Here is a 27,018-nt window from a genome sequence, read left to right as displayed (position 1 = left end):
GCGGAGATGCAACAGGGTGTCCCATAGAGTAGACTGAGATGCCACAAGGTGTCACATAGAGTAGGCGGAGATGCAACAGGGTGTCCCATAGAGTAGACTGAGATGCCACAAGGTGTCACACAAAGTAAGCTGAGATGCCATATAGAGCAGACCATGGTGTTACATATAGTAAATTGAGATGCCTCAGGGTGTCACATAGAGTAGACTGAGATGCCACAGTGTGTCACACAGAGTAGATTGAGATGCCACAGTGTGTCACACAGAGTAGATTGAGATGCCTCAGGGTGTCACATAGAGTAGACTGAGATGCCACTGGGTGTCACACAAAGTAGACTGAGATACCATAGGGTGTCACAGAGTAGACAGATGTCATTTGGAGCAGACCAGGATATCATATAGAGTTGGCTGAGTTGACATATAGTGCAGACCAGGATGTCATACAGAGTTAGCTAATCCTGTATGAAGCCAACCAGTCCTTGTTTTAGTGTTAGCCAGAGGATAGAGCCTCCACCCCCCGGGCAGAGTAGGCTGGTCTGTGAACTGCAGAATATGCCTAAGTATACTATAGAGCCGGCTTTAGTGTACTGCAGAGTAGGCCTTGGTGTGCCACAGAGTATATCTTACTATACTATAGAGCAGACTTTGGTGTACTACAGATTATGCCTTGGTTCACTACGTTGTAGACATTAGTGTACCGCAGAGCAAGTTTTCATGTACTACAGAGCAGGTCTTGGCGTACTACAGAATAGGCATTTTGTACTACAGGGCAAGTTTTGGAATACTTCAGAGTAGGCATTGGTGTACAACAGAAGAGGCAATGGTGGACTATATCATAGGCATTTGTGTACAAAGAAGGCCTCATTGTACGACTGTGAAGGCCTTTGGCATACTACAGAGCAGGCTTCAGAGTACTGTAGATTTGATCTTGTACTATAGAGCAGGCATAAGTGTACTACAGAGTAAGCCATGATGCACTACATTATAGGCATTTGTGAACAAAGTAGGCTTTATCATACTCCTGAGAGGACCTTGGTGCACTACATTGTAAGTATTGATGCACTACAGAGTGGGCCCTGTTTAAACATTAATATGTACAATTTATTTTCATTCTGTTTATTTCAACCTGCCATAGCTTATTTCTTAGTTAAAAAAACATAGACCACAATGGTAAATAATGTTTGGCCAAAGATCGACAAAGTTCGAATTCAGAGACATGAACTTATAATTTACCAGTCAAAAACGCCCATGTGTCAAACAATAACAATTCTTAAGGTGATTTTTTTCTAATATTAATGCCTCTCACTATATCCTTAATGCTAGAAGGATGTGTATTTTATGATTTTTTATCCATTAGAAGATATCTATGGGGTTTTTTCTGAATGCTAGAAGAATTCGGATGTAATGAGCTTCTGTCCATTAGTGAGTGAGTGAGTGAGAATGGTTTAACGCCGCTTTTAACAATATTCCAGCAATATCACGGCGGGGGACACCAGAAATGGTCATCACACATTGTACCCATGTCGGGAATCGAACCCGGGTCTTTGGCGTGACGAGCGAACGCTTTAACCACTAGGCTACCCGAACGCCCCTCTTTCCATTAGAAAAGGATGCATTCAATCATTTTCTGAATGCTATAAGAATGAGTATGTAATGAGCTTCTGTCCATCAGAGAATGATGCTTTCAATCATTTTCTGAATGCTACAAGAATGAGTATGTAATGAGCTTCTGTCCATTAGAGAAGGATGCGTTCAATCATTTTCTGAATGCTACAAGAATGAGTATATAATGAGCTTCTGTCCATTTGAGAAGGATGCTTTCAATCATTTTCTGAATGCTTTAAGAATGAGTATGTAATGAGCTCCTGTCCATTAGAGAAGGATGCTTTCAATCATTTTCTGAATACTATAAGAATGAGTATGTAATGAGCTTCTGCCCATTAGAGAAGGATGCTTTCAATCATTTTCTGAATGTTATAAGAATGAGTATGTAATGAGCTTCTGTCCATTAGAGAAGGATGCTTTCAATCATTTTCTGAATGCTATAAGAATGAGTATGTAATGAGCTTCTGTCCATTAGAGAAGGATGCTTTCAATCATTTTCTGAATGCTATAAGAATGAGTATGTAATGAGCTTCTGTCCATTAGAGAAGGATGCGTTCAATCATTTTCTGAATGCTATAAGAATGAGTATGTAATGAGCTTCTGTCCATTTGAGAAGGATGCTTTCAATCATTTTCTGAATGCTTTAAGAATGAGTATGTAATGAGCTTCTGTCCATTAGAGAAGGATGCTTTCAATCATTTTCTGAATGCTATAAGAATGAGTATGTAATGAGCTTCTGTCCATTTGAGAAGGATGCTTTCAATCATTTTCTGAATGCTATAAGAATGAGTATGTAATGAGCTTCTGTTCATCAGAGAAGGATGCTTTCAATCATTTTCTGAATGCTATAAGAATGAGTATGTAATGAGCTTCTGTCCATTAGATAAGGATGCTTTCAATCATTTTCTGAATGCTACAAGAATGAGTATGTAATGAGCTTCTGTCCATCAGAGAAGGATGCTTTCAATCAGTTTCTGAATGTTATAAGAATGAGTATGTAATGAGCTTCTGTCCATTAGAGAAGGATGCGTTCAAATATTTTCTGAATGCTTTAAGAATGAGTATGTAATGAGCTTCTGTCCATTAGAGAAGGATGCGTTCAATCATTTTCTGAATGCTATAAGAATGAGTATGTAATGAGCTTCTGTCCATTAGAGAAGGATGCTTTCAATCATTTTCTGAATGCTATAAGAATGAGTATGTAATGAGCTTCTGTCCATTAGAGAAGGATGCGTTCAATCATTTTCTGAATGCTATAAGAATGAGTATGTAATGAGCTTCTGTCCATTTGAGAAGGATGCTTTCAATCATTTTCTGAATGCTTTAAGAATGAGTATGTAATGAGCTTCTGTCCATTAGAGAAGGATGCTTTCAATCATTTTCTGAATGCTATAAGAATGAGTATGTAATGAGCTTCTGTCCATCAGAGAAGGATGCTTTCAATCATTTTCTGAATGCTATAAGAATGAGTATGTAATGAGCTTCTGTCCATCAGAGAAGGATGCTTTCAATCATTTTCTGAATGCTATAAGAATGAGTATGTAATGAGCTTCTGTCCATTAGATAAGGATGCTTTCAATCATTTTCTGAATGCTACAAGAATGAGTATGTAATGAGCTTCTGTCCATCGGAGAAGGATGCTTTCAATCAGTTTCTGAATGTTATAAGAATGAGTATGTAATGAGCTTCTGCCCATTAGAGAAGGATGCGTTCAAATATTTTCTGAATGCTTTAAGAATGAGTATGTAATGAGCTTCTGTCCATTAGAGAAGGATGCGTTCAATCATTTTCTGAATGCTATAAGAATGAGTATGTAATGAGCTTCTGTCCATTAGAGAAGGATGCTTTCAATCATTTTCTGAATCCTATAAGAATGAGTATGTAATGAGCTCCTGTCCATTAGAGGGGGATATATTTTTTTAAGCTTCTACCAAGACCATGTGAACATATCTTCTGTCCACAAGAGTGAGGTGTAATCAATACATTTCAACTGAAGTAGAAATATTTTCTTCTCTTTACCAGCCAGAAGAAGGTACATGTGCTTCAGCTGGATGTATGTCACGTACAGGAAAGTATTCATCCACATTCCAATATTTTTGTAGACATATCATTATAATTGAAACTATGATCCCTTTATATTCCTTAAAACTACTTAAACAATGACAAAATTAAGTCATCTTGTCCTTATCATCAACCTGGATAAACTAACCTGCAGGTATTCAAGGCATTGAAAGTAAGTCAAGTGTACAATTCATTGAAAATTTCTAAGCACAGACTTGCTGAAGAAATGGTTTATGGCACGTCAAACCAACTGTCACGACAGGAGTCGCGATCCCACAGATAGCCTCAGTTTCAATTCAAGCATTAACAATAAGAAACTGTTACAATCATTGGGAGTACTCCCTCCTATTCAACTTTGAAATTAATAACAATCTGTGGGGTGGCAGGTTTCAGATTGCACCAGGTAAAGTGGTGATAGATAACGGAGACATCTTCAATAGAGAGGATACAATAACGGATCATCGCAATAATTACCAAGTGGTTTGCCCAAACTTGCTGATCTCAAGCTGTAATCCAAGCTAGCGTGTAAATGTTATGTTGCAAATCATGGAGGCAGTCACTAGAACAACAATAGAGAGTTGGGTATTGGCCGATAGTTGTAATGATGGAAAAATATACCTTGACGAGTACTCAACCAGACCACAAATAATATTGTTACTTTCCAGAATAAAGTGTGGAATGATGACAATCTTATTTTATTAACTACAAAATACTTTCATATGTTGTGTTTTGTTTGTAAACCCATCATTTAAGAAAAGGAGAGTGAGGGTGTATGTTATATATAATGAATATGCAGTGTTAACTGTTCAGCTTTTCAATGCATAATTGTAACATTTGGGAAAAGGAAAGACATTTGAGAGGAAATGTATCTGTGAGATATGATATCAGCTTATGCAGCATAGTCTTGATACAAATATTTAATCAAAAGATATAAGAAGAGGAGAGAGGCCCGTGGTGATTTTCTGATGTGAAAAGTAAATAAACTGTGAAAGGTCCCCCTCATGATTGAGATTATAACCAAGTTATTATGCACCATATAAAAATGTTAAGTCTATAGGAGAAGCTTAGTATCAATGTGTAATTTGTGTCAAATGAACACAAGCACACCGCTCTGTTATTCATACAGTTACCGTATATATTTAATAAAGCAGAGCATACCCAGTAAGAACAATTAATGAAGTGTACATGAAATTAACTTAATGATATTACTCTACATCTGAGTTTTGTATCATGGAGACATGTTCATCTGAACTTTAGAAACGTGAATCCTTCAAAATGATCTTGCTTCAAATAATGAACTGACAGTAATGCTATAGTAATAAGGTAAACTCTCAATCTTACTACAACAAGTCAACATTACCAATGAAGTGTTTGAAATATTCATACAATACTCAGCAAGTAAGAGAGGTGAAAGATAAGCTACAACGTGTATCATCAAAGCAAAACTGTAGAGCAAGTGGCAATACCTGTAAGTAGAACTATGTTCTCTCTAATAATATGTTTAAGGTACCACTGAACTCAATATTGCTAGACAACATTATGACATCTTATTTTAGGTGTACATGTAATTTCAAAGCTCTGCACAATAATTTATTCAGCTATCATGCTTGTCATACTCTGCAAGCATGCCTTTTTCATATTGGCTATTTCTCAGCTCTCTTACTGTTGCTCCAGCTGTATGCTATGTAGAGACACACTTGCTGATACCCATGCTTGGACAACTCATGTTAGAAAGCAAAACAAGGTTAGAAATGACAGCACAACTATCTTATGATATGATATAGTGACTGCAGTTTCATACAGCCAGTGCTCAAGTGGACACACATATGTGTATATTTCTCAAGACAGCATATGTCACAAAACATGCATGGGGCTTGAAGTGGGTTTACGTCTTTGTAGATGTAATTCCAGTTTGTCTTCAGGATGTAGAATCTTCATTTTCATACTAGAGACACCATTTTACAATGCATATTATTATTTAAGTTTACAACCATTTCAAGAATTTGTTGGAGTGTTTTGAATCACCTGAATGGAAATACTAAATGTTTACATTATTGTTTATGAAGATTAACAACAATTTGACCTGTTTAAAGATGAAGTTTCAAACTTTTCCTATAAAATTAACCAACAAAACATGTACATACTGAATACATGCTGTTCAATAAACAGATTTCAGTTACTTATTGCTATATTGATTTATGTTGTTTTTGAGAAGAGGGTTGGCTGTCATTGATTGTATAATGACATAACGAGGCTGTCAGTACAGTGTATCGTGTTAGTAGCAATGCTGCTGGTGATGGTTGCATGTGGAATCCCACTTGTCTTACTGTCCTCCGTATCATCCACACTGGACCATGTCTCCTACAGCAGCTTCATTTCATAGCATTATTCCACTGATACATGGCTGACTGCATCAAAAAGGAAATGAAGTATTAACTGTTTGAGAAATAATCTCACCTGAAGCCATTATCCTACAAATGAATCAAAAACCATAGAAGCTGTAACAAATACTACTGTGCAGTTCTTTGAGATTATTTGCATTTTCAGGACTGCGTAAATGACTTGTTTGCAAGTAGTATTCTTCAAACCAAGCTAATCTTAGCAGTTTTAAATTTTCTGAGAACTAATGTGAGCACAATGACATATGAGTGATGTATCTATAAATTCCCCCAAATGAGGCAAGTATGGTTAATAAATCAGGATGCATATGCCATACAAGAATATAACTTGATTGTAGGTAGGATTGAAAAAGTTACTTTATGAAAATACATTGTTTTTTTATCTGTCAGCCACAATGGTTTCATCTCAAGTTTAAAAGGTGATCACTTCATGACAACATGACATCCCATACTGCACAATTCAGAAAAAGTTTATCATCATATAACAAAAGCCCATTCAGAAATTACATTTTGGGGCCTGATTTGTTCAAAAGCCTACACAACATGGTTAGCATGACCTCCACTCAATGGCATTTTCTACATCTATTAATACCTTACAGGCTGACATTGTGCACACATATGTGCTCTTGTAAGACATTTGTTCCAATGTCAACATTGAAGACATCTTTATAGATTGGAAAAAAATATAAGAATGGTCACAATATGTTTGAATTTATGAATATTGTTTTGTCTGCATGGTAACAAAAGCTACTGGTTGAATAGAGCTGTAAAGCCTTCATGATCTAGCTATTCACATGGAACAGGACCTTCCAGGATTGTCAAGCTTCTCAAGAGAAGAAAATAACATCAGTATACATACTAAAATGTACTCTTTACTCTGTTATTGATGTTAACATTAGAAGATAATGCATGCATGTTGCTAAAACAGTAACAAAATAGACTAAACTATATTTAAAGAATGCCCATATATGTGTTCATCTGATCCAGTAAAATATTGAATTCAGGTTAATATGCTTTTCCTCTACATTTTTGTTGTATAATAGTTAGTTTTATGTGTAACAATTTCTGAAGTGGTTATAAATGTACACTATCATCTCACAATGAAAACAATATGAGAAGTGATAGCATCTTGGATTATGGTGTCATCTTATTCCAGACTAAAGAAATATTTTCGCTTTAGTAGTTGCGGCTTTAAAGAAAACGGTTTCCATTGATCGGCAGTTTGCCCTTCTGTTAGAGCTTGTACACTGAGAACAATGTTTTAATATACAGTTACACCAGTGGCTTTCTTGTTTGTTCATGCACGTCGCCTCTTTGCGGGTCATCAGTTGGTCCCAACAGAAGTGGTTACAGTATAAATCCCTTCCCTAACGGTTTCTAAAACCAGATAGGTATACACATCACGACACTTTTGACACTCTTCCCTGTCTTAAAGCGTGGGAAACATTGTCTTACTTGCCATATTTTTATGGTTGAGCTCTCTAAGGTGTTAAATTAACTTCTCACATAGAAGGGACCTACTTCTCTTTGAGAAGAGACATTCACAATGAAAATTGTTTGCTTCTCGGAAAGTGGTGAAACAGAATATTGTGAACCTTCTGACAGTCCATGTGAGTAAATTCTGTTATCTTTTTTCCCTTGTTGTTTTGTATTTGCTGATTTTGTCACATTCTGATTGTTTAGTCTACAACACCAATGATGAGATAATTTCTGTAATTTTCCCCCTTAAACATTAACAAAATGTTTCCATGTAATGTCATTTTCTCTCGAGCTATGTATGTTACTGCCATGAACAACTTCAAAACAATATCACAATAGTATATGGTGTGTAAGTGTGTCCGTGTTTTCTTGAATTGACATGGTACATCTCACAAGTTTCACCTGAGTCCATAACCTTTATAGTAATTGGTGTGTCAGTGTTTTCTTGAATTGACATGGTACATCTCACAAGTTTCACCTGAGTCCATAACATTTATAGTAATTTGTATGTCAGTGTTTTCTTGAATTGACATGGTACATCTCACAAGTTTCACCTGAGTCCATAACCTTTATAGTAATTTGTGTGTCTGTGTTTTCTTGAATGGACATGGTACATCTCAAAAGTTTCACCTGAGTCCATAACCTTTATAGTAATTTGTGTGTCTGTGTTTTCTTGAATTGACATGGTACATCTCACAAGTTTCACCTGAGTCCATAACCTTTATAGTAATTTGTGTGTCTGTGTTTTCTTGAATGGACATGGTACATATCACATGTTTCACCTGAGTCCATAACCTTTATAGTAATTGGTGTGTCAGTGTGTTCTTGAATGGACATGGTACATCTCACAAGTTTCACCTGAGTCCATAACATTTATAGTAATTTGTGTGTCTGTGTTTTCTTGAATGGACATGGTACATGTCACATGTTTCACCTGAGTCCATAACCTTTATAGTAATTTGTGTGTCTGTGTTTTCTTGAATGGACATGGTACATCTCACAAGTTTCACCTGAGTCCATAACATTTATAGTAATTTGTGTGTCTGTGTTTTCTTGAATGGACATGGTACATATCACATGTTTCACCTGAGTCCATAACCTTTATAGTAATTTGTACATTTGTAGTTATAGTACATATCACAAGATTCACATGTGTTGAACAAAACTCTATCTAGCATGAAGTACACTATATCTGCTCAGAAAATGTATCTATGCATTAATAGAAAAAGCAAAATCTTGTATCTTCAGCATGTTCATATCACTGTCTAAAGTCATGGATGTGAAAAATATACTGGTCAGCATAGGTGTAACCATTCTTTTACAAGGTCAATAAAAACATGTTTGTATAGATTCTCTCAGAACAACAAATTTTCAACATCAAGTTCACTGACAAAAGGCACTTAAATTGGGAAAAAATTGCTTTTACTGGTTCTAAATCCTTTGCTTTAAGCGTAGAAACATGAACTGGTTTACATTGATCTTGTTAAAAGTGTTCCGTGAAAACTAGTGATTATATTACTGTGTAAAGGTATAGACAGATTATGTCTTTGTGGGAGAATATGAGAGCAGATACCCAGAAGAATCTCTAGTTTGTCCTTTCAATGTGAGTTGGCAGAGGTGTTCCACTCGATTAACTTTCTCTTTTCCACTGTAAGCATTATTAAAGGGGCTGGAGGTAGAAGGGCAGAGACTGTGGAATTGATGAGGAGGGGACCAAGGCACTGATCCCTGAGGGCGAGCCTGCTTGTAGACAGCCTACTGCAGGAAGAACTTGCTTATTGTCCTGTTGAGTGGTTACTGTGTATCCTAAACTGAGGAAGAGCTAAGTCACTGACTAGCTAGAGCTAACAGGCAGTCGGGTGTGTGTGGGTAGAGATAACAGTGAGAGAGAGAGAGAGAGAATCGTGTTGGGGCACTCAGACTGTTTAATGCAGTGGACAGTGCACCATGATAGACACCATAGGCTCCTCTCCACCAAACGCAGTAGCTCACTCCCTTCAAGGTAATAAACACTGCTTCTTTTATAGTTAATATAAGTATTATTCTTTAACTAAGTAACTATTAATAAAAGCATTTTCTTATTATGTGGAATATGTAATAATGTCAACAGTTTAGTCATGATATGATTTTGGTTTCATTTTCATATGTGAACATATCAATGCTTTGTCATTTTTACATTTCTAATTGGAGTCTTATTATGAAAATTTCTAGTATAATTCGATTCTTCTGTTGTTGTTTATCTAATGTATTGAGGCAGAAGATATAAACTCATTATTCAATAGAAGCCGGAATATGACTGAAGATATTACAACAGTGGTAAATTCAACTCACCCACTTTGTTCTATCAAACTGTGATTTGCAGATGTTATATTGATAAATACTTTGTTGTGAAAATATTCACTGAAGGCACACCAATAATAAAACCATTGAGGCAATAAAAGTAAAACTAGGAAAATTCATTGTTTTCATTTCTTTAAATGTTGGCTATGAAAGGTAGTGGTGTATTTATTTGATACATATTTCTGTTTATGCAAACATATATCTACTAAATTACAATAACTTAACAACTTTTATCCAATAGTTATATTTTCTTCTAATGTATCAGTAAAGAGTGAAATGAATTGTGATAATTGATTTTATCCACAGTTAAGCTTGAAACTAAAAGGTGATGTTAAGAATTGTTGTCCGAATAAATGTTCTCATTACTTTTCATGAAAACTTACTTTTTCTTGTTTATTTATTGGCAGTTCAGCTTTCCTCCACAAAATATAAGGTATTGTTTCCCAAACACTCAAGTTTACTGTGCATTACTCACTGATGCCTACTTGAAGTTATCAATCATATTCAATGATTGCAATAATTCATACATTTCTCAAACGATATCTACATGTCATAAGGTATATGTACAAAACACCCAAGTGTATACGTAGTACTGCAAAGTTATATATTATCTCCGTTTTTGTGTAGAGAATCATTTGTGCTCTAACATTTTACTTCAGTTACTGTTGCATAGTTTCCTGTAGAATGATAGAATTCATTTCTTCATAGGAATATTTGTTTCATTCTAATTTTGAAACAATATTTACACAATCCTACCCTATTCCTGGCCACTTTACCCGATATCTTAGATGATTGTGTATATGTTTGACCATTACCAGAGTACTATAGATCATATATTGAAACACTGGGAAACCTCATCAGAGATATTCTGAGATGTTTGAATTAAGATGAAGATATTGCCATTTGAAAAATATAGAAAAGTTATTGATCTAAGAATGTCAAAGTTATGTCTGTCGCTTATGATCAGTAATAAATATTACATGGATCAGACATTGGAAAGCTTATGTGGCTTATACTAAAAGATCCCATGTCCTTTCTTAAAAATGAATTAAACTGAAAAAATTGTATCACTCAATATGTGTTTCTTAGAGTAAACAAACAAAGTTGAATATTATCATACAACATCATGAACCATTTATGTACATCTTGACATGAGTTTTATGTGTGGAGTAACATCAACATTTCAACATGTGACCACAAGGGAAGATCAATTTCAGTGTTGATATAACCAATCACTGCATGTGATCATACCCCAAATGTGCTCTCTAGTTGTTTTATTACTAAAACATTAATGATTATAAAGTAAAATACCATTCATCCATTCATTCACTCTCAAAAGGCAATCCAAAGTCTCTTCTTATGATAAATTCAAGATATATCAATAGTTATTTTTACACAACTTTATATTTTGTAAAGTAGAAAATCATTATGTTAAAAAGTAAGAAACATTTTGAGAGCTATCTTCCTGAAAGTTTATTGAAGAAGGCTATCTGTTGATAGGAATTATTTATCTAACTGATATGCTGGCAGACTGAGTCTATCTGGAAAGACGGCTTCACAACTTTTAGGCAGGAAATGGTGCTGTGAGCCTATCAAGCTAATCAAAATATTATCCTATGAGGTTTAGTATTTCTCTTTATATGGTGAATAGATTGTATGATCCCAGTGTATTCACCTGCTGATTAACACTTGCAACTCATGCCATATATCACTGAAATATGATATGATATATTTCAAATTTTCAGATGACTTGAAACCAATGTAGTATAAGATAGGCAATATCTCATGTCAGTGTGATTCAAGGATAGATCATTTACTTTTGTAGAAAACATAGCAGGTCATCTGAACAGGATTAGGGCAAATTCAGTACCCATTTGATAGGTTGAAACTTGACTGTGTGGTAGACAGGTGTAAGTGTGGTCTGATTGGGAGGGTAGAAGGGAGGAGTTTTAGGTTTTGTCATCATTAATGACCCCATCAAGCTGATAACTACGCACTGACTGTCCTAAACCAGCTGTAGATCTCCATTCATTCATTGTCTCAATGCAACACTCGGCCCCAGCTACACATTGTCAATAAGTTTGGCTACTGTTACAGCTTGTCAATATCTCACTAGATTTACTTCAACAAGAATGTCCCCTACAAAGCTAGTGTCTCTAACAAGTTTGACACACATGCATATTTACCCAAAAGTGAGCATTACTAAGCTGAATATCTTTTGAAGAGTTTGTAATTATCATAAGATTGGATATCATGAGTATAGCTGAGAAATTTGGCATGTCTTATCATGTGGTGCTTGGACACCTGATAGGCAGACATTTATTAATGTTATATAGAACTACAATCTCCTTTACATGAAATACTGATACATCATTGGTACATTGATTCCAACATATCATGTGAGTGGTAGATGAGTTGGAGTGTGCTCAGCCCACTGCTGGTGCTGGTGTTTAGTTGGAAGTGACAGGCAGTGGCCACATCTTTCACCACTCCTCGGGGAGATTTTTCGTCTCAGGTAGGACACACATTACTTGCTACTCTATACTTCAACACATATTCAAATATTTTATCGAAACACAAACTCCTACTTTACACTTCTGTAAAATGACTGACATGGTTTAAAATTAAATGATGGAAACCCATTCCATACCCACACAACTATAAAGTTACACTCACATATTCAGAGCAATGTTTTATTTATGATAGAATGTCATGTTGGAAAACTCGATTTGTAAGATGATCTTTGGTTTGATAGGGTACATCACAGCTCAAGGAAGCATCAACAACACCAACACCTCTTTCATTAAGTTGAAACCTCCCATCAGTAGTTTATGTATATGCATGAAATCTAAACAAAATCAATAAATATTGTCTTTATATTTGATAATTGTATTTGCATGTGGTATTAAAATCAATATTCAAAATGAAATATATTGGAATGGATGTTATGAAAGTTGCATATGTATAGCTTTTGTAACGGCAACTGTTTCTATTCTTAGACAACCCTCACAAAACCTTTTTTTTTCAGTAGAATTCTCTGAATATTTGAAACCTCATATGACACTTGTATACACCAACATGTCATTTTTTTCAATTCCTTGGCTTTCAAATCATCAAACCCAAACTTTGGAAATGTGGAATATAATTAAATTTGAGTAAATCTTCTTTTTTTTACCATTTCAGAACATGCATGTTTCAGTGTAGGCCAATATGTAAAAGGGAAGTAACCCTTTAACTTATTCCCAGAAAATGTTTTATTTCATGATAGTTTTACTTTGATTCCCCTGAGCAACAGGGCTTTAAATGAATTACTCAAAGAGAAGCACCCTGTTGATATTTCAGGTCAGACATAATCTGCCTCCAGTAAACAATGCTTGTTATAAGAACTCATTGGATCGCATGGTCAGGCTTTGTGAATTTAATTGTGTGTTATAATACCCAGAGACTTGGATCATTGCTGCATGCTTTCAGTCACAGGTTCACTGACAGCTGCAGAGTTTATCATCATTCACTCATTTCATCAAAGAAAAGTGTCATTTTCATTTTACCACTGACTCTATGGTTTTGAAGCAAATATGTAAACCAAGTAAAACGGAAAGACCCACTGAGGGACTCTACAGGAAAACAGTATGTGCAGCGTGATATCTCAAACAAACTATATCTCTATATCCAAAATAATGCAAGTCAAACTGACAAATGTGATTTTTGTCAAATAATTATTGGTAATATTTTCAGAATGGTGTTGGATTGTTTTAACCGACAGGACTATTTTTGCACAACCACGATACACTAAAATATCCTTGCTTTCATCTTGTAAACATGTGTACTACTTTAAACACACATAATTATATTCATTCTAATTTGCAATAGATACACAGCAACCTGAGTATGTTCAGCATGATACAAGCACATACAAAACCATAAGATCTTAGTTTTTAATTACATCATTGCATGGGGCTTATGATCCAGGAAAATATTGTATACAAACAATTCATTTTTGATATATGCTCACAGTGATACCTTAGTTCGAGTGTAGTGTCACGCACACGATTGTTGTACAGAGCCTGACCACCATAATGGATAGCTTTATGACAATACATGAGGTACATGGGACATATTCTCATCTGACATCCCCACACTATAATGTAGTTGATTTTTTAGATTTTAAAAATGTTTCAAGATCTCTATTTCTTATAAATGACATGGGAAAAAAGGTGATACTTTATGAGTGAGGTGAGATGAAATGGGGTTTAATGTTGCATCCAAGATTATTGCACTTATATGGCAACGTGCATCCACGTGTATGTGTGTGTGTGGCTGCTTGTTCTAGTCCGGACTGATGTCGATTTATAGTGATAGCTCACTGAGATACCATGCCGCAGTTTAACATGAATACCCCACTCAGACACAGTATACTGACTCTGAGCCAACCTGTCCTTGTTTTAGCCCCTAAATGCCGAGCGCCAGACAGGGTAACAACAAGGACCATCTTTTAAAGTCTTCCGCTCTCCAGGCAGACTCACTACCATTAGACCACGGAGGCGGTCTGATACTTTATAAGTATGAACGTGATCTTAAGGGGTTCCAGGTTTGTTTGAGGCATGCAACTACTTCAAATTTTAAAAACAAAACAATATTTAAACAGCCCCCTTTAAGTAGGTCTGCAAAATTTGTTTGTTAACATTTGACTTTCCTAGCTACCACCACAACAGGTTTTCTTGTCCACAAGTTAGGAAGTATATTAGAGATTTCACATGTCATATACCTCCTCAAGATCAAGTCACTCAGAATGGACTCGATTTTAATTAAAATGTTGTGTACATGATAATTTGAGTATTTATGAATGGAATTTTTGGTGTTGTTGTTGGTATCAACTTTTGGGTGTCACATTACACAAATTCATCAAAGACTAATACATGACAAAATCTGAACATTTTCCAAACTCTTATGATAAACTCAGTTTTTTCAGTTCCTAACATATATTCATGGTTATGTCAAATATCAATGAAGGTCATTGACTTGAAAATAGTTTCATTCCAAAAGTATTGTTACTTTGGTTTGGAGAGTTCCACTTCAGTTTGCAATAAGTTATGTGCACAGTATCTTGGGCCATCATGATTGTCATTTCAAGAAACTTTATAAACATGGTTTCTAAGCAGTTCATGTCTGAAAGTCAATGTCAGAGATGGTTTGTGCTTTGAAGTGCTTTGTTATGAAGGTAGTTTAAGGCATATAATTTTGTTTCAAATTTGTGCTGCATTGGACATGTCTAAGGTCAATTTTCACCTGATGTGGTTGTGAAAATGGTTCATGTTTCTGATAGGGAAAGTTTTGGAGCATTCAGAAAGAGATGTGGATGGTGCTGCTTCCAGTTTGGCACACTTTCTTAGTTTTTAACGTCTGGAAAACTAAAAAAATCAGACACCTGGTGCAGTGAAACTTCAGTTTGCATTTTATGGCTTACACATTTTAAAAAAAATCATGTAGATAATATAAATAAATTTCGCATGTAACTTGCTTGCCTTAGATATCAGTGACCATATTAGTTAGTTGTTAGTTGTTGTGTTTTCATACCACTTCATGTGTATACTTGTGCTGGGTTAGGTATGTCATTCTGAAGAACAATGTACAACATCTAAACAAAATTAAAATGACGAGGTAATTAGTAAACGTTTCTCTTTATTTTCTTATCTTTAGTTTCTCTTTTCATTTGAGAAGGATCAATCAGGAGACCTGATCAGTTAGTTCACTAATCACCACTACAAACTGATGTGAAGGTTAACTTGTCTGCATGTACTAAAACACAGTCAACTGATTAACTAATACAATGACACTTTTTGTAATTTTCGTTAAGATGCAAGCTGTTACTCTCATCCCCTAAATGCCTTGAATCAGTCACACAAAGTTTGGATAAACCAGATGATTTCACCAGAATGAGGGTGTATGTACATTGTATACCATTTGATATATGAAAAATAGATATCTTGTGCTTTTTTCCCTTGTAAATTAGATAAATGAAGTATAATGACAGTAGATTCAATGTTCCTTCTTACATACATGTACATCTTTTTGGGGTTTGTTTTTTTTTCATTTTAACTATCAATATTCCTTGAATTACCTATACACCATAGTTGAATGATAACAATAAATTATGCTAGTCAGCATTGTTAGTACGATTATTGATATGATATCCAATAACAACATGTGAAGGTTCCTTATTCATAAAGGCAGTGCATTTATTGTGTTATTATGAAAACTTACTTAAAATCAACACTGACCTGTCAATAATGCTCAGCTGTGAAATATATAGTGAATGTTTCAATGTCACCCACTGGCATCCCACATTGTGTTGAAGCCAGAGGGTCAGGGATGCAGTCATATCAGTCTCCCCCTTACCTGTGTTGCCCTCCAAATCAACACAATGGTTATAATGCCACCAACGTATTGGAGCCCATACACTTTCAGCTTTGAGCATTTTATCAATAATATTTCATTTTATTTCTAGTGCATTTAGTTTCAGGCTAACCTTGAGGTTTTGTGATCACTCTATCTCTCTAGGGTGTCTGTGACAATGAGTGCACACACCAATACTGTATTCTTTGTATGATGCCATCAAGTGATCACAACCACACATCAATTTTTTTTGCACAATTCAGACTTTAAAAATTAGAATTTCATTATATGATATTTGTATATATTATATATTATCAAACAATTTGATAATATTTTTTTAATATCTTTTATTCACATCTTTCATCTCATAATTTTGTTGATAATAATTTCATACTTTTCATTGTATCATTATTGGCTGTTGTAGATGGCTTTTTATCTTAGAAATTGAGCAAATACTTATGCATTGTCATCAACAGTGGGTTCAAAGTCTCCAGATTTTCAATTTTCTAAGCTGAAGGTTTGATGATAAGCTTGAGAAGGATGGCTACCACCATAATATGACTCTGATTAAGCTTTTTCTCCATATTGGAAAGCAATTTAAAGCCGAAACATTATGTAGATGATAATATATTTCATTTGCACACAACATGACGAACACTTTTTAGTTTTGACTAGTGTTAACATTGTTGAAATTTGATCACTGCCATTGGTGATTTTTCAAATTGTTTACTGCACAAAGAGTATTGACATTTAGATTATTCTTCTCCATACTTCCTCCAAATCTTTTGGCCTGTCATAATATGATCAATGGTCAGGTCACAAGATAGATAGTCAGTCTCCGTGGTCTAGTGGAAGAGCGTCCGCCCTGAGAGCGCAAGGTCCGGGGTTCGATCCTTCATACCGAAAGACTTTAAAAGATGGGACTTGTTTTTATCTTGCCTGGCGCTCGGCATTTAGGGGCTAAAACAAGGACTGGTCGGCTCGGAGTCAGTATACTGTGTCTGAGAGGGGTATTCACGTTAAAACGGTGGCATGGTATCTCAGGCTAGCACTATAAATCAGCATCAGTTGGACTATTACAAGCAGCCACACACACACATACACGTGGATGCACTTCTCTATATAAGTGCAATAATCTTGGACGCAACGTTAAACCCCATTTCACTTCACCCCCCCACAACAAGATAGATAACAAGTAGTGGTTACACTTTTTCAAACTAGGTATATACCTTCTCTTGGATATTGAAAAGGCTTTACTCATGATTAGTCAAAGGTCAAGGTCAGTATTCAGGTTTTTAGCTCACCTTACTAAAAATCAAATGAGCATATGTTATTGCCAGTTGTCCACTGTACGGTTCTCTATCCGTCCATTGTTAATTATATATTCCCTACATCCCCTCTGAAACTACTAGGCCTGTGAAGCTGAAACCTGATCCCAGCTATGGTGCCTCTAAAATTCTCAATTTTGATCCAATTTTAAACATGAAACATGAAAATGATATTTTGGCCCATCGATCAGCCATTGTGACATTTGACATATAACAAGTATATGGTATGTGGAATAGCATGGTGTACATTTTTTTAAAGCTTATTTTGATTATGATCAAGCGAAGTTCTTTGACCTTTTCTTACCCCATTATTCTAGTGTTACTTCAACATCTCCTCTGAAACTGCTCTGGCAATATTGAAAATGTCATTGTTAGCATAGAAACTGTCAGGCTTGTTTGTCTGATATCTTCTCAAAAACCACATACTCAGAAACTTCACATACCAATGATGATACCAGAATTTGGTCAAGAAGTTTAAACATCGATTTTCAGTATGTCTGCTACAGCAGCCATATTGAAAATTGATTTATTGCCATTACTCAGTTAATTTTTTTGCACAAAACATAACATTTGGAACATGTGTAATTATTAGTGGGGTTCAACATATATATTCCGTTTTTTTGTGATATAACGTTTGACCTTTGCACTTGACCATGCAAATACATTTTCTTGTTAGATTTTATTGTTAGTATTTATTTGAATATCAATGGTGGCAGCAACTTTTGTTCTGTGACTATTGTTGTTTTTTAAACCATTAACTGCATATCCAGGTGAGCTACAGTGTTTTTACCCATTACTCCACCATTGATTCATAAATAACTATGAAAGTTCTTATTTAGCAAGTATGTGGAGTGAGGAATAACTTGTAATACATTTTTTGCTCAAATTCTTTTTTGTCCAAGCTAGATGATTTTACCTTCACATGCCTCCACATTTTCTAGAATTACTGCATTTTCAACATCTCCTCTGACGCTACAAGGTCTGTGTAGCTAAATCTTTGCATGAATGATCCCAGCCATGGTGTCTCTAATATGTGCTCACAGAATTTAGATATGCTCACAGAATGGTGTCCTTATTGAAAATGTCACATTTGCCTATTACTCATGCAGCCACATGATTACCAAGATTATGAAAATTGATAGCACCAGGAACTTGATATGTCAAATGATATATGATCTGTTTTTTGGCACTTATTGATTTCTGATCAAGCTGTGACCTTTGACATTTACATACACCCAATTTCTTGTGTTACTTCATTCCTGCCATCCCTGATGAAACTACACGGCCAATGGAGAGGAAACATTGCATGAATAATGACAGCTATGATGTTTCTATGGTGTTGCTCATTTAATTCCAATCTGTTTCATTATAATTGCCTTGCGTCACTTTTTCATAAAACATGGTTACCTCTAAAAAGCATTCACCTTTACAAATTATTATATAAAATGTGCATATATAACGAACTCTCTACTATGTACTGATGTTTATAGCGAACTGATATCTGATCCCCGACAAGCCCAAATACCACTACTTAGTGACGTGTATAGCGAACTAAGAAATCTCACTCAGTGTCAAGTGTCACTGACAATTTGGGTATACGCAATCAGCGGCGAATGAACACAATCAGCGGTGATGATTCAAATGTGTTGAACTTGCTTTATGCTTATCTTACCTGTAACTGGACTAATCTTGTCTGTAAGACAAACATAAATTTCACGAGATTATGTTAAAGTGTCACTTCACTAGGACATGCTATCATGGTGGGCAATGCTGCAATTACATGTTTTGTAGTTTGTTATATCCATGTTCTACTGTATTTGCAAACACCACTGGTTTCTCAGTCATGCTGACAATTCCTTTCAGGTAACTTCCAGTACTTGTTGAAAATGACCCAGGACCCAAAACTGATGGTTGATCTTGTTTAAAATGTGTATGTATTTTGGTTTATCTTTAGTTAGTAGTGGACACTCATATATTTGAGTGTTGTGTCTGTAGAGTGTCTGTCATAAATATCTTCTCCTCAGAGACCACTAGGTAATTGAAGCTGAAATTTCACATGCTTGTCCCCATCAATGATGTCACCCCAGTTTGTTGAAGTGGTTTGAATCTGAATATTAATATGCCTGCCACTTTTGACTTATCTGCATAAGTGGTTCTGCCAGACTGAAGGAAGATGAACTTTGACATGTGTGTTACTTCTTATGAAGACATCATATTTTGTTCAGATCATTAGGATTTTAATGCTAGCTTCTAATCCTCAGTTTGAAAATCAATGCTGACATGTACATTTCTGAAGTGGGAGTATGTGTTGACATTCTAAACTGTTGACAATCTCCAGATGAGTTTCATTGCTGTGGCAGCACAGTATCATTTATTGTAGCCTAAAACTAGAAAGATGTTCGCATAATCAGAAGCAGTCCCATCCCCTACGTTTCCTTAATGCATCGAAACTGTGCCTCAAAGTGGCCACTAATTTTAGTTTGTTATATCCATCATTCGTTAAACACATTACGACTGTCAGACATCTTTTATCAAGTCAAATGACATGTTACTCGATAAATAACAAAAGTGTGCACTGTACATGTACAGAATAGATCTACTTCAGTCACTTAGTTACTATTATTAATTGAGGGTGTAATTTGAGGACAAAGTGTCAGTACTTAAGAGTAAATCAAATGCCTTCAAATGTTTATTGACACTTTCAACAGTGTGACAGTGTACACAGGGGACAAGGTGAGTTTGCTATATCTGTTATTTCATTAGGAGCATGTTCGTTATATCCATCAACTTTATATGATAAAATATATGGCCAGGACAGGGACCGGGACCAAAAGAACAGTTCATTATATCCATCAGTTTGTTATAAGCGTGTTCATATTAAATGTAGTTTACTGTACATGACTGTGTGATGAGATTACTATTACTGAACATTTCTGATACAAATCACATCAAAACTCCCAGGACATTAAAAAATGTGAGCAATAACATTCTGTATTGATCTCTAGCATAAAATGCTGTGTGTAGATCCTGGTTGTCTTATTATCCCCCACCCCAACGAAGTTGGCAGGGGATATAGAAATGGGTTCCGTCCGTGTGTGCGTGCGTGTGTGCGTCCCGAAATCGTTTCCGGAGCATAACTCAGAAACTGTTAAATATTTCTCTACGAAACTTTGCATGTCTATCAGACTCATGCTGAACTGGTGCCTTTTGCTATTTAGGAATTTTATAAATTTTTATTTTTTACGTTTCCATGGCAACAAGTTTGACTTAGGTTCTATAAGGGTGCTGTTCGTTTCCGGAGCGTAACTCAAAAACCGTTAAATAATTTCTTACAAAACTTTGCACGTTTACCAGACACATACTGAACTGGTGCCTTTTGCAAGTTAGGAGTTTTATAAATTTTTAAGGTTTCCATGGCATCAAGTTGGACTTAGGTTCTATAAGGGTGCTGTTCGTTTCCGGAGCATATCTCAAAATCTGTTAAATACTTTCTTACAAAACTTTGCATGGTTACTAGGCACATACTCAACTGGTGCCTTTTGCTATTTAGGAATTTTATCAATTTTAGAATTTCCATTGCAGCTATTTTGACATGGCCTAAGAGAAATGTTGGGTCAGTTACCTGGTTTGGGACCATAACGTGTTAAAATGGCGGGGGATATAGATGACTTCGTCGGCTATACGCTTGTATTATTTTGATGGTGACCTTGCCCTTCACTTAAAGCTGCCACTGACACAGTATCCAAGCTGACGGGAGTTGGTTTATTTCAGTTCTCCAGTATGAGGTCTTACAGTTAACATTGCTGTTCTTTAGCGATCACTTTCATTTCTTTTTTCCTAAACAATATGGACTGGGTGTTAATTCAGCTGATTAATCAGGAAACCAAGTAATGTTAACACGTAAGGACAAACATCTCTGCAAGTCATCGAGTGCAGGTCCAAGATTCAAAGAGAAGTGCTGTTTGACTTTTTAATTGTTCTTTAAGTTGTTTTCAGTACATGAATTACCTTCAGTTCAAGAAATTTTAAATAAAAATGTTGAGCAATGCTGATGTCATGTTTGCACACATGATAACACATGATACATTCTTAATGCATATAATTGAAATATCAACCTCTGCCCATGTTTGGGGATTTATAAATATTTGCAACTGTTTTCTGGTTTGGTCTGTTAAACTAAAAAGAAATGTTACTTATTTAATATTGAATACATATACTGAGTCAAATTAAAAACTTCACATTTTTAAAAGTAATCCCATATATGATATACAACGGACAAATGTATCAGAGAAGGTAATTTTTAATCATTAATGTCCAAAGAAGGATTTTAATTAATGGTGGTAACCATAATTTGTTCCAAGCACCTACAGTATTCGGTAATAACATCAACAGTTTAAATCATAAGTCCCAAGCATGTGAATCTGATGGCACACAAGTTCAGTAGCGTGTATGGCCACCATGTGCGTTGACAACTGCCACACAACGCCTCCGCATGGACCTTGTGATGCTTGTGAACACATGATTGGGAAGACGACGCCATTGTTGCTGCAAAATGGTGCCAAGATCTTGCAAATTCTGTGGTTGGTTCTGGAGAGTGAGTGAGTGAGTGAGTATGGTTTTACGCCGCTTTTAGCAATATTCCAGCAATATCACAGCGGGGGACACCAGAAATGGGCTTCACACATTGTACCCATGTCGGGAATCGAACCCGGGTCTTCGGCGTGACGAGCGAACGCTTTAACCACTAGGCTACCCGACCGCCCGGCTCTGGAGAGTGCGCAGACTTCTGCCAAGAGCATCCCAGATGTGTTCGATGGGATTGAGGTCAGGAGACCTTGGCGGCCAGTCCATGACGTTGACTCCCGCATTCTGAAGGAGATTCCTTGTCAAAATTGCTGTGTGGGGTCTGGCATTGTCGTGTTGGAAGATCAAACCGGGTCCATGTGCTGCCATAAAAGGCAGAAGTTCTGGTGCCAGTACCTGGTCGCAGTAAGCAGCAGCGTTGAAGTTGCCATGGATGACAAGAAGCCTGGAACGTGCATTGCCACAGAAGCACCCCACACCATGACACTTCCGCCTCGAAATCTGTCAACTTCCTGTACACAACACTGGGCGTAACGTTCATGATGGCGCCTCCACACCCTCGCCCTACCATCAGCAAATTGAAGATTAAATCGGGATTCATCACTGAAGACGACTTGATTCCAATTCCTCTGAGTCCATCGTAAGTGTCGCTGTGCCCACAATTGACGTTGACGTCTGTGTAATTGAGTCAGAATCGGCCTGCAGTATGGCCATCGTGCTTGAAGGTGAGCAGTTCTCAGACGGTTTCGAACAGTTTGCACACTCAGTCTACCCCTAAACAGTTTATTTCTGGTTGATGTAGCCGTCAAAAATCGGTTACAGAGGTGACGTAAGACAATCTGACGATCCTCTGCATGTGAGGTCACATGTGGTCGACCTGGCCGAGGGCGATCAGCGGTGGTACCCGTTTGCTGTAGACGCGTCTGTTAATCATAAACAGTCCGTCAACTACAACCCATCGCTCTTGCGACTTCAGCTACGGACGTTCCCGTCTGCAACATGGCACGTTCACGTTGCACATTTGAAAGGCGTGGCATGACAAATGGCCGTAAAGACTTTTGTTTTCTTGTGTTTTTCTTTTTTTGTTAATGACTGCTAACAAGTATGGCAGAAAACATGTGCGGTATTATGGCCACGTGACCAGTTGCACATGAAAAACCACTTTTGCCACTATAGTGCTGTGCACATGATTTTGATCGATTCACCTGCGCAATACGTGGACAATACGTGGCCATTACTGTTTAAATACACAATAAGGGCCCACAATGATAACTGGTCAAAATGTTAAAATTTTAGGATTGTGAAGTTTTTAAATTGGTTCAGTATATTTAGGATGGGTATTTAACAGAATGCTACACTTATTCTTGTTAGATACCAGTTTTCGCAAAATTTGTGACCTTTCTATTGTTTCTAAACAAGAATGAGTGTAGCATTCTCTTTATGTCACCATTAGGGCTTCACAAAGAATCAATTTAAAATAATTAGAACTCTTTTGGTTTTTGTTTACAAGGATGAGTGTGAGTTTTGAGTGTGGCAATTCCAAAAGCTGTCAAAAAATTATTTTTTTTACAAACTCCACTTTTTTCACAGTAAATGTTAATTGATTAAGATTTTTCTTATTAACTTGAAATAAACAGTTTTTACAACAATAATCTTTTGCATTCAATGGTCCATTTAAAAAAATAAATAGAATAATTGATGTTTATTTCTCCAAAATCTAATAAGCCCTGTTCACGTGCACAGCTTTTACTCACTTGCAAAATGACACATGTATATTTGCACATGTGAGTAAAAGTAAAATTACCAGGCATCCGCAAGATTTTAGTCAGGTGTTATACATTGAGGGCAGTAATGCAAAAGCTACATCTTTAGCATCACTTGGTGGCATGTATTCAACATGGAACAACTTGTTTAACATGGCGGAAGATTAAGGATCCTTACCAGCTTGGTTTGACAATGAATGGTATGCTAATTGTCATGCACACATGCTTGTTGAAGTCTGTGAGAAGGTCAAGGACCACCTGAAACCTAGTAACAACTGAGTAAAAGATTCAATACCAGCAGAGAAAATGGTTGGTATCTACAGCAGAATACAGAACTGTGAGAAACCTTTTGGCCTTTGGCAAAACTACAATGTTCAAAAGAAACCACGTAGTGAATTTCAGTGATCGTCTCGTGGACGACTTTGTCTCCTTGCCATGTGACAAAGGTTTGACAGAAGTCATAAATGGTTGAGAGGAAAATGGAACTTTCCAAACAGTACCAGGTGCAATCGACGGGCCTCATATCGTTAAAAATGGACCAAGAGAGTCATGTGGAGATTACCTCACTAGACTTGGTATTCATTAATAATGGAGGGTCTTTGCAATCATTGGTATGTTTTTAGAAACATATATATCAGCACATGAAGCCACAGTTTTTACCAACTCTGAAATATTCAACAAGGGTGAAAATATTTCACCATTTAAACTGCACATGTGTAAATTTACCTTTACATTTGCACAGCCTCTCAATTTGATGTAAATTTGCTCCTGGTGCAAATTTCAACATGTTTGGGCTTTCGCCTGACCAAATTACGGATGTGTGCATATTTTACATACGTATGTATACTTGCATGGGTATGCAAACAGGTGCATGCGAGCAAGGCAAAAGTGTACCTTAACATGTATTATATAAAACAAAAGCTAAATCATAATTATTGAATTTGACTTTGGAGCTACTGAAAATGATCCATTGCAATGCTATCCAAGAGCTGACTGTTATCAAACTGCATTTGGGAATAGTTCTATACACATATGGACACTGCTCAAACAGATTTAAATACAAACCAGTTTAAAAGCTTAATTTCTTTTGATAGGAAAGGTCCATGTTATCTATATGTCCATGCTAACTCATGATGTGATAGAGGATGACAACACAACTTGAGAATTCCTAAATTATCCTCCTTTGTGAAAAGTGTTCTAAATACAAACAGTAAGAAATTACTTTTTGTCTCTGTTGATTATTCATAAATAGGATACATTAATAATAAAGTAAAATGAACACGCCTGACATGACACACCCATTGGAACCTCTAGAAAGGAATGTATCAATGACTGTGATCCATGGGAATTATTGTCAACTGAAATTGTGATACGTGGACTGCAAAAAGTTGTCATAAATGTGGCTTATATCTAAGTTTCTTACTAATGGCACATCTAAGTGCACATAGGTGCTCCTGCTTTCCTCCTGCTCTGATCTAGTCTATGGCCTTCTCATTGCTGAAGTTTACGCCAACAAAACATTTGGGTATAATGTTTGCATCAAATGGAAAATGGTCCTGACATGTATAACAAATGTTATATTATGGACAACACTTTCTTAGTAAAATAAAGATTATAGTACTTGTGGGGGTTGCGTCCCATCCGGGAATGGAACCTACACAGCCAGAGTTAGGCACCTAATCGCCATTACACGAAGTCCAACTGCTGGTAGTCTAGATTATATCTTTTGTTTTCACACTAGAAGCTGCCAGAATTGTTACTGGGTTCCCAAAGTATTCTTCCGAATCATCTGTATTAAGAAACAGGATGTGAAACATTAACAGAACAAAGGAGGACGAATAAGGTGTGTTTGTTCTACAAAATAGAAGTAATATTGCCCAAAAATATCTTAAAGACATTGTACAAACTACTGTAGGCTCAAATGTATCATATAATTGAAGAAATTCAGACAATATTGTGATTCCATCTACAAGATTAAAAAACTTGTCTTGGTCTTTCATTCCACCAACTGTAAGGTGGAACACAACATACAGCAGGTAGGACTTGCACATCTATAGCCAAGTTTAAGTCAAACATGCAGCAAAGTGTTGCACCTTCATATTTTTCCTGTGGTGTTTACAAAGTTGAATGTTTATCATACTCGATTGAGATACATGTAAAGCCAGTAAAATTAGGATTTATACAGAATAGGGATAAAATGTAATCCAATGTGTCGGGTTTTGCCGGAAACAAATTCCTGATTAAGACAAGACTTCTATTCATTTAATATGTTCTCAAAAAGGATGACCAAATACCATTTAACACTAAAGATGACTTTGTCACGATGCACAATAATATGTTACTGAGCAGTGGGTCTATGTCAAGAAATCATCTCAAATTCATTAAGATAGTACTGGTTGAGCAGGATAATGCTGCGATCACAACCAAGTAAGTTTGATGCCACCCAAGAAGAAAAAGTTTGGAAACCTATACCTTGCCCATGAGTGGGAGAAGAGACAACCAGAAGTACACGATTATCACAATGCTGTTTCACATTTAGTTGAACTGTGAATTATGTAAATTTGAGATGTGAAGGAAAAACAGTAGTTATCATTGTTAATAATTCTTGCAAATCCTCTACCTCTATTACATCTTTGCCAGAATATGCCAGAGGGACCTGGTGGGATCTGCCTCAAGTAACTCCCTGTGTGATTGACAGTAATCCTCTTCTGGTAACCATTTATTCACTGATTCTAATCATGACTCGAGATAAATTCCCCTGAAATCCTCCTGATGACTTGAAAATCAGAATGCATCAAGAATCAGTCAACAACGTGATACCTTCACTAGAATTACTGTTATATTTGCTGATCTTGTTAGTAATAATGATGTCATTTCTGGTCTATTTCTTCCCAATGACATCATTTCTTGTTAAATTTGAATTTGTGACACTAGAACCGTGCTGGCGTCACTTCCGATTTATTGGATAATGACGTCTCTAATGTTCTATCTCAACCAAAAGACTACATTTCCTGATAAGATGGACCTTGTACTGCTATTTCCGTTGCTTCCGGTTATGATCTGACTTCT

General features: G+C 36.2%; 1 protein-coding gene across 3 annotated transcripts in view; it reads left to right on the top strand.

Annotated features, from left to right (window-relative positions):
- Positions 1 to 7,266: 7,266 nt before the first annotated feature.
- The window catches only part of LOC124115937 (PR domain zinc finger protein 1-like), an 87,866-nt gene continuing 68,114 nt past the window's right edge, over positions 7,267 to 27,018 (top strand). The window contains exon 1 of one of the 3 annotated variants that reach the window (XM_048384163.1): positions 7,267 to 7,672. In XM_048384163.1, coding sequence (XP_048240120.1) covers positions 7,609 to 7,672 — 64 coding nt within the window. In that variant the 5' untranslated portion in view covers positions 7,267 to 7,608. Of the gene's footprint in view, positions 7,673 to 9,332; positions 9,544 to 12,335; positions 12,397 to 27,018 lie in introns of those variants that run through there. The other 2 variants (XM_048384164.1, XM_048384165.1) reach the window with 2 other exon arrangements.

Source organism: Haliotis rufescens, unplaced genomic scaffold, assembly GCF_023055435.1.
Source record: "Haliotis rufescens isolate VD_foot unplaced genomic scaffold, xgHalRufe1.0.p SCAF_5, whole genome shotgun sequence".
NCBI lineage: Eukaryota > Metazoa > Mollusca > Gastropoda > Lepetellida > Haliotidae > Haliotis > Haliotis rufescens.
The sequence above is the reverse complement of the archived record's forward strand: the minus strand, read 5'-3'. Positions and strand labels throughout refer to the sequence as shown.